This window comes from Pongo pygmaeus, chromosome 5 (assembly GCF_028885625.2).
Source record: "Pongo pygmaeus isolate AG05252 chromosome 5, NHGRI_mPonPyg2-v2.0_pri, whole genome shotgun sequence".
Taxonomy (NCBI): Eukaryota; Metazoa; Chordata; class Mammalia; order Primates; family Hominidae; genus Pongo; species Pongo pygmaeus.
In genome coordinates, this window is record NC_072378.2 from 68,345,527 (window position 1) to 68,364,706 (window position 19,180).

General features: G+C 33.9%; 1 protein-coding gene across 2 annotated transcripts in view; it reads left to right on the plus strand.

Moving 5' to 3' along the window:
• Positions 1–19,180, plus strand: part of ADGRB3 (adhesion G protein-coupled receptor B3) — a 754,183-nt gene that overhangs the window by 401,841 nt on the left and 333,162 nt on the right. For both annotated transcript variants that reach the window (XM_054491608.2, XM_054491609.2), the window contains exons 12-13: positions 15,566–15,715; positions 16,653–16,728. In XM_054491608.2, the coding sequence (XP_054347583.1) occupies positions 15,566–15,715; positions 16,653–16,728 (226 nt within the window). The remainder of the gene's footprint in view (positions 1–15,565; positions 15,716–16,652; positions 16,729–19,180) is intronic.

The window sequence follows — 19,180 nt, forward strand, 5'->3', positions numbered from 1 at the left end:
AGCACATATAAACACAAGGCCAAATATGGGCTGTACTACTGATTTGATATGTGACTTTGGTTAGGCTACTCAGTCCCTTGCAGCCACAGTCTACTCCTCTAGGGAACTTCTAAAGTTCCTACTTAAATTCAGTATCCTACATTTTAAAAAATATATAAATATTATATTTATTGTGTACTTTACAAAGAAGATCCAGATCCCAGACTTCTAGGCAGATATTATGACCAATCTAGAACACCATTTGTGCTGTCTAGCTGTTTTGTGGTTGCCTTCTGTGGTGTAATGGCAGTTAGGGCCCATGAAGATTTCAATGGCATTTGGCATTTTGCTATCTTAAAAAGCTATTCTTCTTTGTAGTTATTTGTCATTAGTCAGATCCTAGCTCTCTTGAATGATTCATACAAATAAATAGTTTCTGCTTTAATTTTATATTTTTTCCTTAACATATACTCCTTCAACTATGGTCTGCAAAATTTCGCCAATTATCTCTATAGATGCATCAAATAATTCTGAAGTATTGCTACATTCTCTGAAATTTATAAATGAATTAGTTCATTTTTATCCTTAACTGAAGTCTTTTGAATAGTCAAAAATATTTTCGTTCTTTTGCAATGCAATTAAATTTTCCATATGAACAGCTTTAACTTTAGAAATATAAATAATTTCTTATATAGCTAGTTTAGCATATTTTTTTAATTTGGTCTTTTGTTTTGATGTGTGGCATATGTACATGAGAGACCAGGTATGAATGTGTGTTTGTGTGTATATCTTCTAAAATATTTATCAGTGTTTGAACCAGATATGCAGCTCTTTTAGTTATCATTAAAATTCATACTACAGGCTTAAGGAAAAATTAGGTGTTTTTTTCCAAAGTTACATTAAAGAATGAAGATACCTTTTAATGAAAGTTAAACTGAATTGAGACTCCTACAATAACAAGATTTAAAGGGAATATAATTGTCTATACTGGACAGTATTGTATTGAAGGCATAGCTGATTACTACAAAGTAGAAGCGAACTGTTCATAAGGGAGTGATTTATATTGGATAATAGGTTATATTCCCAAATATATATTCTGAATTCAGACAAAACCTGCCTCATTGAATTTATTAACAGGATTCTCAAATGAAGTGGGAATACATAATTGAGACTAAGATACTAAAGCATTTTCTTTATTACTATAAAATGTTTAGTAAGCATCTTCAATATCCATTTAGCTATAGTTTTCCTCTTTGAAATATGAACCTTCCTCCTTTTGAAGAATCTGTACTTTTTATTACAAAGTCTGACCTTCCTTTCTACTTTTTACAGTCACCTTTTGCTTTTTCCAAGTTAATTCCCTGATTATTTGTCTTTTAATTTCCCCTAACTCCAAATACTTACCTTATTGCCCCAAAATAACATCTATTATATTTAAAATGTATTCTGAAAATCTAAAATATCTTTAAAAATCACAGAATTTTAGAAATATGGAATATTTATTTTTAAATTATTTCTTAACAGAGAAGCAAATATATTATTTTGTAATATAATTTAGACTACATAGGTGAAACAAAATTATGACTGGTTGATATGCTCTTTTTAGCTATAAATTTATTTTATACTATAATTATATAAATTATATAGCTATATATTTTATAAATTATAGCTATATATTTATAAATTATGATATATATAAATTATAGCTATATATTTATATAGCTATAAATATATAACTATATGGTGAGAGACAGAAAGAGAGAAAGAGAGGAAGACAGAGAGAGGGAGAGAGAGAGAACAACAACAGCACATTAACTTAGAAAGGGATAGTTTAATAATGAGAGGATGGTTTTAAAAGAAGTCAAAACCATCACTCATTTAGTGTTAGTGGAACTCAATTAGTGTTCACTGGTAAATTTTATACAGTTAAAAAGAGCATAGCTATATAAACTGAAATAGAACACCCAATTTGATCATAGAGTGTGTGTTTGTGGGGCTGGAGAGTAAGCTATTGTTTGTTTGAGGATTTGTTTGTTTAATAATCCAAAGACCAAAATTATTTTCTGAACTTTAGTGTCCTTAATAGTCTATTGCTTCATATGGGAAAGACATGATGTTTTCAAATATAGAGTTGATATATTAATTTTATTAATCGTCATCCTTTAGTTTGTTTATAATTCCAACTGTAAACTCATGAATTTCTACTATAATACCATTAAGATATGTTTTTGTTTCTTTATGATCCAAAATTAGTCTATAAAATATAACTAATTGTGCTTGGTTCAGAGTGTGTTGTGGGATCAAATGAGGTAATTCACTGGTATGAGGATTTAAATGCTTAGTAAATGGTGTCTTCTATTGCTGCTATTACCCCTTTTCTCTCTTCAAAAAATTATATTTGGTAAGGCACATATACTTCAGTTCTCCCTATTTTGAAAAAGATATAGGACCTATGGGTTTTTTTGTTTTTGTTTTTGTTTTTTTTTAGTAAGATGAAGTAAGTATCTACAGATCCATAAACAAGCCAGGACCCAGTATAATAATTAGCCAAGAGAGGAGTTGGTTGAAATTAAAGACGGAAAGTATGACTGAAGAGTAATTGTTAATGTAAAAGATCATGAGCTAACATAGAGGAAGAAGTTAGAGACCAGGTTGGGGAGACCCTGAAAAGGATTTCATATCTTATACAAGTATAACAGGACAGGAAACCTGAGAGTAACATGATCCAATTTATACTTAAAACCTGTGCTGGCTGCATTGTGGAGAATGGATAGGAAAGGCACAACAATGGAAGCAGGGAACATAGTGAGTTGTTTTAATTTAGATAGGGTCTGATGGACTAATGTGTGACAGTCAAGGTGGGCATGAGAAGACAACCTTAAGCTATGTTTTAGAAGTGAAACTGTAAGTACAATGATGAATTGGATTCAAGAAGTGAGGACACAAATGTGTCAAGGGTAACACTGATTTGTGGCTTGAGTAAAGTTGATGGAGGTACTGTTTACAGAAATGGGAAAGATTACACAGGAAATGCATATTTTGATGAAGAGTGGATGAAAATCCAGAGTTAAGCTTTGGATACATCACATTTGAGATGCCTGAAGAAATACAACGAAAAAGTCTAAGCAGACAGTTTAGTATTAGGTCTGGAGTTAAGAAGAAAATGTCTCATACCTTTTATGCCCATACTTAAGATACTGTGTGAAGTATGTCTTTCACTACATTGTAATCTCTTTAAATGCAAGGACTCTTTCTTTCTTAATTTTGGATCTTCCACAGCATTTTATACAAGGCAGAGAATGGTTAATGTGAAGAATAAAAAAGAGTTGGCATGAATTGAATCTGTGTACAAGGAGTGAGTTAACTGCCTCCAACTTAATCCTAATGAAAGGTTATTAATTTTTACAGATGGTCAAAGTGAACAGCAATTAAATGACTTGCCAAAGTTCACAAAGTAAATGGAAAACTAGTCCTGGTTGACTCCAGGGCACAAGTTGATCATACTAAACTCACTGCCTCTAATTAAGCCCTTGGTAAACCTCATCTATTAAAAAAATGAGGACAGTTATTGCACCAAACTCACTATATGCTAAGATCTTAGCACATAACAATATGCAGAAAAATGCCTATCCTTTTGGAATTTAAAGTCTAGTGTGGGAGGCAGAAAATGAGTAAGTCTATGTAAAAAAAAAAACAAAAAACAGAATTACATAATAGAGAGAGATGGGGGCTTGGATATCTTTACATGGGGTAGTTAGGACAGACCAAGCTAAGGAAAAAATAATTTAGCGGAGACCAAGCTAAGGAAAAAATAATTTAGCGGCGACTTGGATAAGTACAAGGAAAGAATGTTCTAGTTAGAAAGAAAAAGCCCTGTGGTAGAAAAGATCTGTGCATCTTAATCATGGTCACCAAATAAGGCAGCCATGCATAATGTGACTGCAGAGACGTACAGAACCAAGCCATGCGGAGCTTTGTAGGTCAAGGCATAAAATTTGGATTTTTTTCTAGGAGCACTGGCCAGCCATTGAATTATTTCAAGTAAGAAAAAGTCATAATCTGCTTTATATTTAAAAATGACAACTCTGGTTTATGAGAGAAAGAATTTAGGGGCAGGAGTAGAATAAAGAAATCCAGTCAGACAGCTCTTGAATTAATTCAGTTGAGAGATTCTGGTGGCTTTTGGCAGGTTATGGAATGGAGACAGAAGGAAAGGCAGTGATTGAAGACATGTTCCAGAAATAACACCAAGAAGACATGTTGATAGGTGGGTTGTAGGGGGCGAAAAAATCAGAAGTAAAGAATGACCCCCAGATGTGTGGTTTGAATGTCTGAGTACATGGTGGCACCTTCTAGTAAGATGGGAAAGACTGCAGAAGAAAGTGCTTTGGTAGTGGAAAATAAAGGATTCCAATTAGTAAACGTTTGTTGAATTAAAGAATCTCAATATTGACTTTGCTTATATGATTAAATACCATATTTCCTTGCATGATCATTTATTTATGAATTGCCTGTGGCTGCCTTCACATCATAATTGCAGAGTTAGGTAGTTGCAACAGAGGCCTGATAGCCCACAAAACTGAAAATATTTCCGTTTTAGCTCATTGTAGAAAGAAGTTTGTCAACTCATGCTATAGAGCATGATTGAAACCTAAAACTAATTTTAGAGTGTGGTTTTCATTTATTGAATCCAATGGCTGTTCTTCATTCTACATAATCCTTATAAAGCCTTTGACTTCTTATAAAACCATCCTTTCATTATTAAACTATCCCTTTCTAAGTTAATGTGCTGTTGTGGTTCTCTCTCTCTCTCTTTCTCTCTCTCACTCTCTCTCTCTCTCTCTGCCTGTCTCTCTTTCTGTGTCTCACCATTTATTTTGGTGGTATCTTTCCCTATTTATTTCCCTTTATCCTCTAAAAGTGGGTCTTTCCTAAGTTCTTGCTCTATTGTGTCATTTTCTCAATATCTTCATAGCTTCCCACGTGACTTCTTTTAGGTGTCTGCACAAATGTCAGCTTACATGAGAAGCTTTCTCTATTTAGTATAGCTTCCCAAGCCTAATCCATCATTGTCTTTCATTTATCATTACTGACCTTCTATCTCATTTTGTTTATTTGTTCCTTGTCTGTCTCTCCCCAAATACTATGCCAGTCCCATGAGGATGGAGACTTTTTTCACAGATGTATTTGTTCATTTGTTAAATTCTTAATTGCTAGGATAGCCCAAGGAATACTGTAGGGGCTCAATAGAGGTTCGTTGGATAAATAAATGTATAGAATGAATTCTTCTGTCTACAATGGTCTCTTTTCCTTTGTTAAGTTATAACACTTTTCATTGCCACTGCTCTTCTGGGAATGAGTGATTTGCTGTCTTGGGAAGCCCTTGTATTTTTGCCTCCTGCTGTTTTTTGCCTGCATTGGTGCCTAACTCCTCTTAGATTCCTGACTTATTTCTCTAATAAGGTTTGAACACCCTTGAGTATCAAATATGATATCACAAATACACAGACACACACACACACACAGTGAGTTAATAATGCTGTATATACACAAGCTCTTCGTTTTGTACTTGGTTGATTATCATCTAATGCTCTTTCCTCTGCAGGAATGCTGTTCTTAATCTTATTCGTTGAGGAAAGAGGGGGAATTTATTTCCTAAGGCATTTCCCATATTGATTTGTTTTTAATCTTCAGAGAAACATACAAAAATGAATTCTACCACATTTTATTTTGTGTTCATGTTTGGATCGAAATCATGAATTACCTATGTAAAGAAGATGAACATTTACAAGGATCTGTTTCTAAAAGACCATAAAACATACTCTGCTTGAAAACTAAAAGGAAGGTGCTGTAATCACCTTACATTTCCCCATTATATTATGTGTAGCGTAAAAGGAATAAGCATTCAATAGATAACAAAATAAGTGACAAAACTAAGAAGTTTTAAATAATATTTCTCTTTAAAGAATAATGATCATCTTCAAAAATAGCCTGTTCAAGGTTCAGTAGTTCCTTCTTATGTAAGGTTTTGCTTTACCTGGTTTCAATTACCCACTGTCAACTGTAATCTGAAAATATTAAATGAAAATATTCCAGAAATAAACAATTTATAAGTTTTAAGTTGTGTGCCATTGAGTAGCATGATGAAATTTCATGCCATCTCACTCTATCCTGCCCCAAATGTGAATCATCCCTTTGATTGGCATGTCCACACTGTCTATTCTATGCACCCATTAGTCACTTAGTATCCAACATGTCTATCAGATTGACTGTCAAGGTATAGCAGTACTTGTGTAAAACCTTTATTTTACTTAATAATGGCTCCAAAGAGTAGTGATGCTGGCAATTGGATATGCCAAAGAGAAAGAACAGAGTACTTACTTTAAGGAAAAAGATTAAAGTTTCCAAGGTAATAAGGAAAGAAAAAAAAGAAAAACATATGTTTAGTTTGCTAAGATCTATGATAAGAATGAATCTTTTATCCTTGAAGTTGTGAATAAGAAAAAAGAAATTTTATATATATAGTTTGCTACTATCCATGGTTTTGGAGATCCACTGAAGATCTTGGAACATATCCTCTGTGGATAAGGGGAGGGCTACTGTATGTCTAAGATGATGTAGGCAAGCTTTTTCTGTAAAGGGACAGATAGTAAATATCTTAGGATTTATGGGCCACATAGTCTCCATTGCAATTACTCAACTCTGCCATTGTAGCATGAAAGCAGACAGGAACAACATTGTCAATCTAAATAACAAAAAGAGAGAGGCTGTCTATAAGAAAAATATTTATTCATGAATGGGCATTGCAATGAGAATTAGCATGCCATAGTAAACTATGTGCATATTCAGAATGGTAAAGGAAGATAATGGTTTTTAAAGGAAAAATCAGGAAGATTACATAATTGTTTTTTTCTTCTTTTTTTTTTTTTTTGAGATGGAGTCTTGCTCTGTTGCCCAGGCTGGAGTGCAGTGGCGCAATCTCGGCTCACTGCAAGCTCTGCCTCCCGGGTTCACACCATTCTCCTGCCTCAGCCTCCAGAGTTGCTGGGACTACAGGCGCGTGCCACCACTCCTGGCTAATTTTTGTATTTTTAGTAGAGACGGGGTTTCACTGCGTTAGCCAGGATGGTCTCGATCTCCTGACCTCGTGATCCGCCCACCTCGGCCTCCCAAAGTGCTGGGATTACAGGCGTGAGCCACTGCACCGGCCCTATATAACTGTTTTGAGATAATTATATTTATATATGAGCATCAATAATGAGAGTGGTGCCAGTCTGAGGTTAGACAGACAGTTGCTGGGTAGCTATTGTTGCAGCAGCATATTTTTGTGTAAAGTCTTAGTGGCTTTTGTGTAAGGTTGTGGGGTTTGTAGGCTTTTGTGATTCTTCTTATTATCAGGCATTTATGCATCAGAATCCTGTCTTCATTGCTTTCCCCCACTCTATTATCAGGTTTTTGCCTTTCTTTCTTTCTTTCTTTTTCTTTCTTCCTTCCTTCCTTCCTTCCTCTCTCTCTCTCTCTTTCTTTCTCTCTCTCTCTCTCTTTCCTTCCTTCCTTCTTTCTTTCTTTCTTTCTCTTTCTTTCTTTCTTTCTTTCTTTCTTTCTTTCTTTCTTTCTTTCTTTTTCTTTCTTTCTTTCTTTTCTTTCTTTCTTTCTTCCACACAGGTGACTCCATTTCGATTCAGACAACTTTCACAATATGTAAGTGAATGGATATGGCTGCATGCCAATAAAACTTACAAGAGTTGGGTATATGGCTCTGGATTCACCCTGTATACCAACATTATTAAATGCTGAGAAAGTAGGAGCGGCCTGAGAGGACGCTGAGGAAGTCCTCAATGGAGAGCACTGAAGTCTAGCAGAGAGCCCTTGAGCAAAAGGCAAAAATGTGCCCCACTGCCCAGAGATGCCCAGGCTTTGAAATGACTAATGGACAAAAAAAAAAAAAAAAAAAAAAAAAAAAAAAAAAAAAACAACAACAAAAAAACCACACACAAGAATTTGAAGTTGATGAGTCATAAATAATTTACAAGTTTGTTTACCATTTCTATGCTAACAGGAATGTTCAAAATAGCTAAGTATTTAAAGTTTCTATATACATATTACATTATTAAAAACTAACAAGTTGAAAAATGAACCCATAAAATGCTACATAGTTACTTTCTTGACTGGCCTTTTAGTTTGTGTACTTTTGAGTATCAAAGAATCTTTCTCTTTAAAAATTAATTATAAACTCCTAAGGTGAAGAATGTTTCCCATCTAAATCTCTGCATGAGGATACTTCTGGAACTTGGAGATCTTAAGCTATGTAATGGTGACGGTGGAGATTAAGCTGTTAGAACTCTCTCAGGCACTGTGGTCCTTGGAATGCCCTCCTAAGCTGCTTTGTTTCCAGGGAAGTGATGGCTACATGTTACTCTCCAGCAATCCTATTCTTTTTCTCTGTCCTGAACATTTCAATCCCAGCCTTTTGGGAAAGAAATAATAATAGATGAGGAGAGTAGGGTGCAGAGGACTAGTAGAAATGTCTGTGTAGATAACTGAATGTTTCTTACAGATCACTGTTGCTAAATCCTAAAATACGATTTTTCATAGAAATGTTAGAACATAAAAATTGTGCTGGGCAAATTAAACTGAGCATATATGTATTTCCCCTTTTGATAACCACCACTCTTTACTGGTATAGTTATGATCTCCTGACTGATAAGTGAGAATTTTATTTCTCAGATAAAATCATTATGTCTGTCTTTTATACATAGTAGAAAATGTTACAATGAGGCAAAATAAATTTGCTGTCAATTTGATACATAAAATCACATTGCACCACACAGTGCAAAATCAGTGTGTCTCCTCATTTGTAAAATGAGCATCTTGATAATAATGATAAAGATGTTGCTAATAAAGATAGCTCATAGGAATTTTTTTTTTTTTGAGAGTCTCACTCTGTAGCCCAGGCTGGAGTGCAGTGGTGCAATCACAGCAGCCTTGACCTCCAGGGCCCAAGGGATCCTCCTGCCTCAGCCTCCCTAGTAGGCTGTGTGTGCTGTGTGTGCAATGCTATGCCTGACAAATAGATATATATATATATATATATATATATATATATATATATATTTATATATGGGGTCTCACTATGTTGCCCAGGCTGGACTTGAACTCCTGGGCTCAAGGGATCCTCCTGCCTTGGCCTCCCAACGTGTGAGGATTACAGATGTGAGCCACCATGCCTGGCCATGATGTTTTAAATGTTAACTACATGATATGGTTTGGCCATGTTCCCACCCAAATCTCATTTTGAACTGTAGTTCTCATAATCCCCACGTGTCCTGGGAGGGGCCAGGTGGAGATAATTGTAGAATGGGGGTGGTTCGCCCCATCTTGTTCTGGTGATAATTAATTGGTTCTCATGAGATCTGATGATTTTATAAGGGACTTCCCCCTTTGCTGGGCATTCATTTCTCTCTTTGCTGCCACGTGAAGAAGGACATACATGTTTGCTTCCCTTTCTGCTATGATTGTAAGTTTCCTGAAGCTTCCATTGCCCTGCAGAACTGAGAGTCAATTAAACTTCTTTTGTTTATAAATTACCCAGTGTCAGGCAGTTCTTTATTGCAACACGAGAACAGCCTAATACACTAAGATATCGTGTGTAAAGCATTTGGCCAATGCTGTGCTAGGAACAGTGCCTAGCACAGAGGAGGCATTTGGTAAATAACTGTTGAATGAAGTAAGAAATGAATGAAGTTTACCAGAGTCATACAAGTGTTCAATAAATGTTAGCTATCCTTCCCTTCCCTCCCAGATGCCTTTAGTATTTTACAAGGTACTTAGCTTTGCTATGTAAATATATAAGTCATGTTTTAAAAAATAATTGTTAATGCCAAGGGGGTAATACTACATGTAGATTCAGTTCAGTCCCTGTGTACTTGCTATGGATACACTAACAAGACAAATAGATACTTTTCTAACACACTGAGGCAATGCATCGTTGTCTCCTGACCCTATATTTTTCTTACAGAATTTCAAAACAGCACAGGTGACCATCTAGTGATATTGAGTGATGTTTTCCACAAGCAATTCCATTTTGATAACTGGGCAATTTTCTACTATTGATGAGACAAGGTTCCATTTGTAAGTTGTTCCCTCTGAATCAACATGAAAAATGATGCAAACTTCAAATATATTGAAAATATAAGTATAAGGCCACAATAAAAAGGACAGTTTTTAAGACAGCCTTTAAAGTTATTTTGTATCCCCTTCAACATTTGTTTATGGTGATGAGGTGCCATTGCGTGAGTGTTTCCTTTAATCAACTGAGTGCTATGGAACTTGAGTTACTGCATTTAGCACTTAGTTTGATGCTTAAATGCAATCTTTTTGAAATGCTCTTTGCAGTTTATGGTCTTGGCTGCAGTGGAAATACTGAATTTGACATTCTTGATGCAGTGATTCTCTCACTCTATTGAGGCAAGATATTTTTTTAACCTGGCTGATCTTGTGTACCCAAATAAGGCAGCCCCTTCCCTCTGGCAGATTCTATAAGAAAGAAAAGAAAAGAAAAGAAGGAGAAAGATAGAAAGAAGAAAGAAAGAGAGAAAGAAAGGGAAAGAAAAGGAAAGGAAAGAAAGAAAGAAGAAAGAAAGAAAGAAAGAAAGAAAGAAAGAGAAAGAAAGAAAGAAAAACAAAGAAAGAAAGAGAAAGAAAGAAAGAAAGAAAAAAAGAAAGAGAAAAGAAGATTAAGTAAAAAGGAACCCTTATGTAACTCCCAGGTGGTACATTTCAGTACTAAAGGAGAAGCTCTATTTATTTTTAGTGCAGTTCCTGCCTTTTGTTATATGAATATAATCAACATAAGTTTTGAATATATAATCTCATGCCTAGGATCACTGAAGGACAACCAAAAAATAATGTATGCTACATAGTCAAATATGTTAAAATGATGCAGACACACTGTGGGGTAGTTCTTAGATTTGATATCTGGAAAACCTGCTCCAGTAATAATAGACAACAACAGTGACATAGGACCATTCAAGCACCAAACACTGTTCTAGGTGAACTATTTTCAGCTCTTGATAGTAACATTTTTACTCCTCCAACAGCTCAGTGAGGTAGATAGATAATATTGTTCTCATGTTACAGAAAAAGATATTGAGACACAGAGAGTTTAGGCAATTTGCTCAGTCGCACATGATGAACGTGGAATTTATCTTTCAAGCTGAAACTTTTGAGACTGATAGAGGATTCTATAAATAAGTATACAAAGCAGCAGGAGTAATTAGCCGGGCGTGGTGGCAGGCGCCTGTAGTCCCAGCTACTCGGGAGGCTGAGGGAGGAGAATGGAGTGAACTCAGGATGCGGAGCCTGCAGTGAGGTGAGATGGCGCCACTGCATTCCAGCCTGGGCGACAGAGCGAGACTCCGTCTCAAAAAAACAAAAACAAAAACAAAGCAGCAGGAGTAAACCAGAACAGATCTGTAAAATCTAGGATAAATGGTTACCCTAAAAAATCAGGGATTTGAATATTGGATCCAGATCATAAGTCTGTGTGAGCTACTCTAGTGACCACTGTTCTCATATTTTGGTCTTTGTCCAATTTGCTCATCCCTACAGCCTTCATCTCTCCACTCTTCCATTCTCGCTCCTAGACTTTTTCTTTCACGCGCCTTCCATTCTTGTCTGTAATGCAATTGATGCATCAAATTACCTCCAATTTGTATGTGAACCACTCACAACCAGGATGAGTAAGACAGAATCCTCATCTTCCAGGACCTCAGTACAGCCAAAGGGCCAAAACTTCATTATTTCCCTCAGGGAAAAGGTTAGAATTATTATCCTGCTTTGATGTATCAAAGGAGTGCTCATTGGTTACCAAGAAAAACAGCTCATGTGCTTTTAAACCCATCTGCAAAAATTCCCTATGATTTCTGATGAACAAAAATCTATACTGAACCTGAATTGTTTGAAAGTTTGGCCAATAAAAGACATGATGCTCTCAAAGGAATTTTATGCTGCCTATCCAAATTCAAAATGAAAGTATTAAAATTGCAAAATGGAAGTGCAGCTGGTTTTTCTCTAAGGTTTATCAGTGATGAGTCACCTATTTTTATTGCATAAGAAATCAAATCTAGTGTTGTAATGAAAACATGATACAGTGAATTTAGGATAATTCTTGGAGCACTCAAGATGTGCCTATTTGTTCAGGGACACTAAGTCCTTTGAGATTTATTTTAAGTACTTTAATATTCTGTAAGAAAGGCTTTTTTTTCAATGTTTGAGGAAAGCTGCCCCATCTTCTAAACACCCACAATGACTGGTTTTAATTCAGAAATTGTTACAGAAGCAGGATATGTAGACTATGCACTTATGCTTTTTATTTATGTCCATTTATCAGCATGAGGCACATATTTACTTACAGGTAGTTTAAGGCATTACATTTTTAAATCTTACCTCTTTTGTATTCACTTAACATATAAGCTTCGTATTTCCCTAAAGATGTTGACTGCATCAAAATTTTACCTGAGTGTTTTGACAATTAAACTCTGAAGAAGGAAAGGGATTGAAGGTCAGATTGATCTAGTGTCTTGTACAGGAACTGGAAAAAGAAGTAAAAGTCATCTATAAATTACCTTTGCTACATGGAAATAGGTTTTCTCATCTATTACTAATGGGTCATAAAGAACCACATTGCTATTTTAGACATCTGCGTATCTAGCGTAGAGGTAAATATGGATAACTTTAAATTTCATATTTGTAAAAACATGTATATTGATAATTTCACAGGTATAATTTGAATCTCATCAGTGTATGAAAGTATATCCTTTTCATAATGGATTTATTGAAAGATTCATACTACTTTAAGAACTATTTTGCTAAGAGAGTAGATTTTAAGTGTTCTCGCCACACAAAAAATGAAAAGCATGTGAGGTAGTGCTTATGCTATTAGCTCAAATTAGCTATTCCACAATGTATACATATTTTAAAACAACATGCTTTACATGATAATTATATACTATTTTGATTTTCTAATTAAAAATAAGATGAAATAAAATACCTTAAGAAACAGAGACATATTTCAGGATCTTAGTTACCATCCATGCAAACATCTCAAACCACTTAGAATGTGTACATACTTATAATAGTAAAAACCTCCATTACATTCCTACTATAGTTAATAAATACGTGTTTATTTTTGTGCACTTCTTACACTGAAAACTATGCAATTTAAGGGACTTATTGCATAAATTAGTGATCCTAATTGATTTTTCCATTCCTTTAATCTGGACTATGTTCAAAAGTACAGTCTAATTTGTATAATCATAATTTAACAGCTAATGTACCTCTAATTGAAGAATGAATGTATTTCATAAAGTAAGACCCATGCATGTACAACTATATCAATTTATGGATTTATGAATATGGTATTAGACTAGCATTTATTATGAGTAAAGTGATGTATGGTTCATACAGAATATCATCCACTGGTTATGCCTTTCTGTTTGTTTTTTGTTTTCCATCTAATGTGTATAGAGACAGAGAAATTATTAGACCTCAGGGTCCAATAATGTATCTTTTATTCTCTTTTATAATAGAAACTAGTTGTATGACAGTCAGAAAATCTTTATTTCTTTTCAGCAGTTTTTGGAGCAAAGAAGTGAAATAAATTTCCTCTAAACCCCAAGACATCAAAAGTTAGAGTTAAGGCATATAACAGTAGATACACTTGATTCTACACATTGAATAATGCTTAGAAGACTCAAGAAAGAATGTCCTACTAACTTGCTGACCTGCTCATCTATATACAGCAGGGATTTGGACCCTGTAGGAAAGATGAACTGGTTTATTTATGGACAGCAAAAAGTATATTGTTTTAAAATTTAAAGAAACTATATTAGAGCTGGTATCCCGAAACAGCATTTAACATCTATAATTTATTTATGTGTTACCCAGTACCTTCCTTCCTTTAACATTACTTACAAAGTACTTTTTAAAGCTTAGTATGTCATATTAGAGGATAAACGAAATACCATCCTATGCTGATAATGGATTGACTAATCACCTGAAAGAACTTTAATAAAGTACAATTTCACTAATGTGATATACTAATACATAACCAATTTAATTTGAAACTAAGTAGTGCAGTAATATATTTATACAATTAATATTGTTAAATTCTCAATTTTCATCCTCCTGATTTAAATTACAAATTCTTTTAAATGAAATTCACTTATGAGGAGTGTAATGAATTATTTATTTATTTATTTATTTATTTATTTATTTTGAGACGCTGTCTTGCTCTGTTGCCCAGGCTGGAGTGCAGTGGCCCTATCTTGGCTCACTGCAAGCTCCGCCTCCCGGGTTCACGCCATTCTCCTGCCTCAGCCTCCTGAGTAGCTGGGACTACAGGTGCCCACCACCACGCCCGGCTAAATTTTTTGTATTTTTAGTAGAGACGGGATTTCACCCTGTTAGCCAGGATGGTCTCGATCTCCGGACCTCGTGATCCACCCACCTCGGCCTCCCAAAGTGCTGGAATTACAGGCATGAGCCACCTCACCCCACCAATGAATTTTTATTTTAGCTTTTCGATTGCAATAGCTTTTACAATTGTCTGCATCATGTTTCCATATAAAGTCTCCAAGGGACACTTGAAAATATGATATAGAACAGGTGTGGACCTATCCAAAAGTTTTACCAATTACACTTCATTATTGAAAATGCTTATAATCTAGAAGTGCTGGAGTATTTATCATCATCGTTTTATTACACATTATAAATTTATATGTAATATAAATTTGTATATAACTATTAAATATAATAAAATATATTAAAGTATTACTAAACTTATCAATCATACATTTTCTGATATGTATTGTAATATTTATTGTTATTAAGGACACAATTCTCTGTTTATATATATATATTTATACACACACATTTTTACTTTCAATTTTAGAGAGAAGTTTTAAGAATTATTATTAATCTATTTGATCACTATTTCTACATATTATTTTGGTTTTGCAATTCTGACATTATTGGTACCTTTATTATATAGATTCTGGCAGTTCTAGCTCCCAAAGTAATATGGCTTTGTTCTCCATTTCTTCAGGGTACCCTATCTAATCCATGAAAAGTTTGTTCCAAAGACAATGTTTAAATGAAAATGCAGAAAATTTCTTCTTAAGACAAAATTCAGATTTAAATGCAAGTTTCAATCCATTAGTCAATTCTGTTAAGCAAAATGTTTTTACAAAGTACAGTATGAGTTTCTAACAATTAAAATGGAGACCAACCATGAACAATCAATATAGCAGTGCCTGTTAATACTTTCAGAATATCCGCTCCACTATTGACCACATTGTATGATTCCCACTGAAAGCAACAAAAACTAAGACTGATAAGTAAAATTCAGCAAACTTAATGAGAAATTTTGTCTAATAAGAAGACATAAGTTGTTTTGTTGCTCTGATAAATATAATTTTGACTTGAAATTTTATTTTGAATATACTGCAAGATTTACCTTGATCAATATTGATTACACTAAAATGTAAAGCAAATTTAATTTAAATTATTATTTCTTTTTTAATAGTGGCTAGTATTCAGAAGCTTCCTGCAGCCTCTGTTCTAACAGACATCAACTTTCCAATGAAAGGACGGAAGGGAATGGTTGACTGGGCAAGAAACTCAGAAGATAGGGTAGTAATTCCAAAAAGCATTTTCACTCCGGTGTCATCAAAAGGTAAATATCTGAAATAATATGAGCTTAAACAAAACATTTTTGATAAGGTCATTTAATTAGATATTAGGTATAAATCTTCATACATTAAACAGTTTAGAAATAGTCTGTAATCATTATTTTAAACTAATTTTCTAAATATAGACAACTTATTCTCGGTTTAAAAGTCTCTGAAAATTTACTGAAGAAAACAGTCTACTACAGTGTGAAAAATATACAAGTGCAAATTATCGACCTGAGCTTGACATGGTCAAGTTTCAATACTCATGGTTTTATACCCGTATAAAGCATGTGGACTAATATTTTACCTTTAGGTATTGAAATGTGTTGTATTTTCCATGCAATGTCATTTTTATTTCTGCCTCATTAAAATTTGCTTTGGTTTGAAGATATTATTTTGGCATACAAAAACAAATTTAATACGTGGGTAATAAAATACTCAGTACAACAAGCCCCCACGACACAAGTTTACCTGTGTAACAAACCGGCACATGTACTCCTGAGCTTAAAGTTTAAAAGAAAACAAATTTGAGAAAAAATTAAGTTTTTAGAACATTTTTAATAGCCTTTAAAATTAATGGCTCTTTTCAAAAGTGACATCGTACTCACTTTTGCAGATTTCGACCTTAAAAGGTAAAAATCCAAAAGAGAATTGGCTCTCTTTTCTGATATCATTGGGAAATTAAACTCTTAAATGGAGACTAAGGCAGCTTCTTGTCTCAACCTGGTAAAGGAAGTTTCCTTCATGATGCAAAACTATAGAAAACACATCTTCAAGAGCTACCATTAATGCACATGGTTATGAATGCATTTCTTTTTACCAGGCTTTATCTTTGCATAAGGAAGTACTGGAATTATCTTGTAATTTAGCAGATTAAAGTTTTATAAGATATAGTATTTTCTTGCTGTTTGCTAATACTTCAAATTTTATTCTTTCTAGAATTAGATGAATCATCTGTATTTGTTCTTGGCGCAGTCCTATACAAAAACTTAGATCTAATTTTGCCCACTTTGAGGTAAGCTACAAAGTAATAAACTGTTGTAATTTTGTAAATTATTCCGAAGTGTGATTATAGCTCATTCTATAAAAATAGTCAAACAAGCTGTGGTAATACAAAGGGATTTTTCTTAAATGAAATAGAAAATACAAATTTAATGAACAGGCTATTAGCAATTATGCATTTCAAAACAACTAGAAAAGATAATTTTGGTGTCTGATTGTAGCCCTGCAAATTCTTTTGTAACTAATAATGCCTTGCCTTGATACTGAAAAAAAAAGAAAAGAAAAGAAAAATCACAAGTGTCTATAATAGAATGGGTCATTGTAAAATTAATCTTTCTTCTCCCTTTAGTTGTACTTAATGGTACTGTTCATCAACATGACATGAAATTAAAGGAGAGTCACGATGACTGGGAAAACATGGTATTGTTGATTTGTACAACATCTTAGTTTGCTTTGAAATAAATTTTCAATTACAGCTACATTTTTTTTTAAATGCTGCTGTTTATTTAGAGGACTATTTCTGGAAGAAATCTATTAATTTATTTCCTCCCAGATATTAAAAGCAATTACCAATAGTAATTCTACCAAAACTAACTTATTTGCTTTACTGCCTTATCTACTATACCAAATCTCACAGAAAACATCATTCACATCTACTTGGACTGTAATGTTATCACTCATAGTGACCTGTTTCTCCACATCACCTCATTTTGGAAGATAGAGATAAAGTCGTTTTAGTTAAATACGATCACAGTTGGACTTCTTTGTTATACCCTCATAAATAAAGCTTTACATTTTTGGAGAGGAAAGAATATAAATGATGTGTGCAGTTATACTGCGGACAAAACAAATAGTCTAACAAATAAAAACAATTAGAGTTCAGTGCAGATGAAAAAAAAAACACCCAAGGAAGCAGCAGTGATTAGGCTTGAATCTTTAGAGAAAATCTCTCTACGTGAAGCACGTTATTAATATAGGTAGAGCGTATCCAGAGCCCCTGTAGTTGTCATGCAGGGTCTCCTTCAACCATAGAGACAGCCATGGGAAGTTGAAATTTATTTACCTCCCTTCTCCTCTGAATAGAATTTAGACTTCCTCAATTTGGATCTATTTGTGTTTGTGTTTTGCTAAGAAAAAAAGTTTGTAAACAAAAAAGTCTACTCTCAACTTTTCCAGTGGTTTTATTAGAACTCGTTAGTATTTACAGTTACTCACAGATAAAATTTAGTCATAGTTACACTGCCTGTATCTTTGTGTTTGATGTTGAGGAGAGATATGCTAAAGTTAAAAATGTCCAGATAATCAAAGTTAGGCACTTATTTCAACAGGGAATTCATTTATATAAAGCTTATATTTTAAGAACTCTAGACTAGACACTAACATAAAATCAGGTGACTTGTGTTTTCATTTCAATTAAACATGTCGAGAATTTTATAAACTTGTCCAGTCATTCAGTAATTTTGTGCCTTCAGTTCAACTTTAAAATAGAAACATATTTATGTGCTACATTCTCCCTATTTGCTCTTGAGATACATAGTGAATACAAATGAAATATTCAACATAAATTTTTTAGATTAGTTTCCCTCCTAGATGTCCAGCAGTGTTACATTATGATTAATCTTGTTCCATATAATCTCATAGCACTCACTCACCTACACAAATGAAGTCAGGTTATTCCAAGTTTTATAAATGTATGCAGTCAATATAATTGGAAATTTCCTCAGGAAATTTCCCAAGGGATCCCAGGCTTTTTTGTAAAATGAAAAAGAAACATTTAATTAGTTTCAACTTTAAAAAAATTTCATCACAGAGGCAGTTTGTCTCTTACAGCTTAGGGATAGATTAATGTATACATTATGGATGATTTAATGGATATAGTAGAGACTAGTCTTATGGACTGGCTCCCCTGATGCCACCTGTAACACAAAAGGATTCAGATAGACCACTGGGCAAGTCACTGACTTTTTTTTAATAAGTAAAATGTGGTAATTGAACTTAAAATTTTTCACCTTCAGAAATTATATTTTCATTGCAGAAAGTTTCTACATATTCTTTAGATTGAAGTCCATAATAACCTCTGTATAAGAATTACAAATTTGCTTACCTATACATTCTTTGCATCCATAAAGTAATTTAGTAAATGTCTACAGAACAACTAAATAGTGCTTAGATCATTGACCAGATATAAGGACAATAGAATGCTCAGGATGAAATATTTGTTAAGTACTCTTAGAAAGGTGAAGTACTACTGTTTACTTCTCATTTTCTTTTATCTCTTATAGTAACATAATGTGACCACTAAGTACCCTCGAGCTTGTTTTTCTCCTTTTCAAAACATTCTTCCAGAAAGTCTAATGAGTAACTGCACCAATTATAGGTCTGCTAAATGAAAATATACTTCTTAATGAACAGGGTGATTCTTTTTTCTACAGTCACTCAGCAAATATTTACTGAGCAGCATCCCT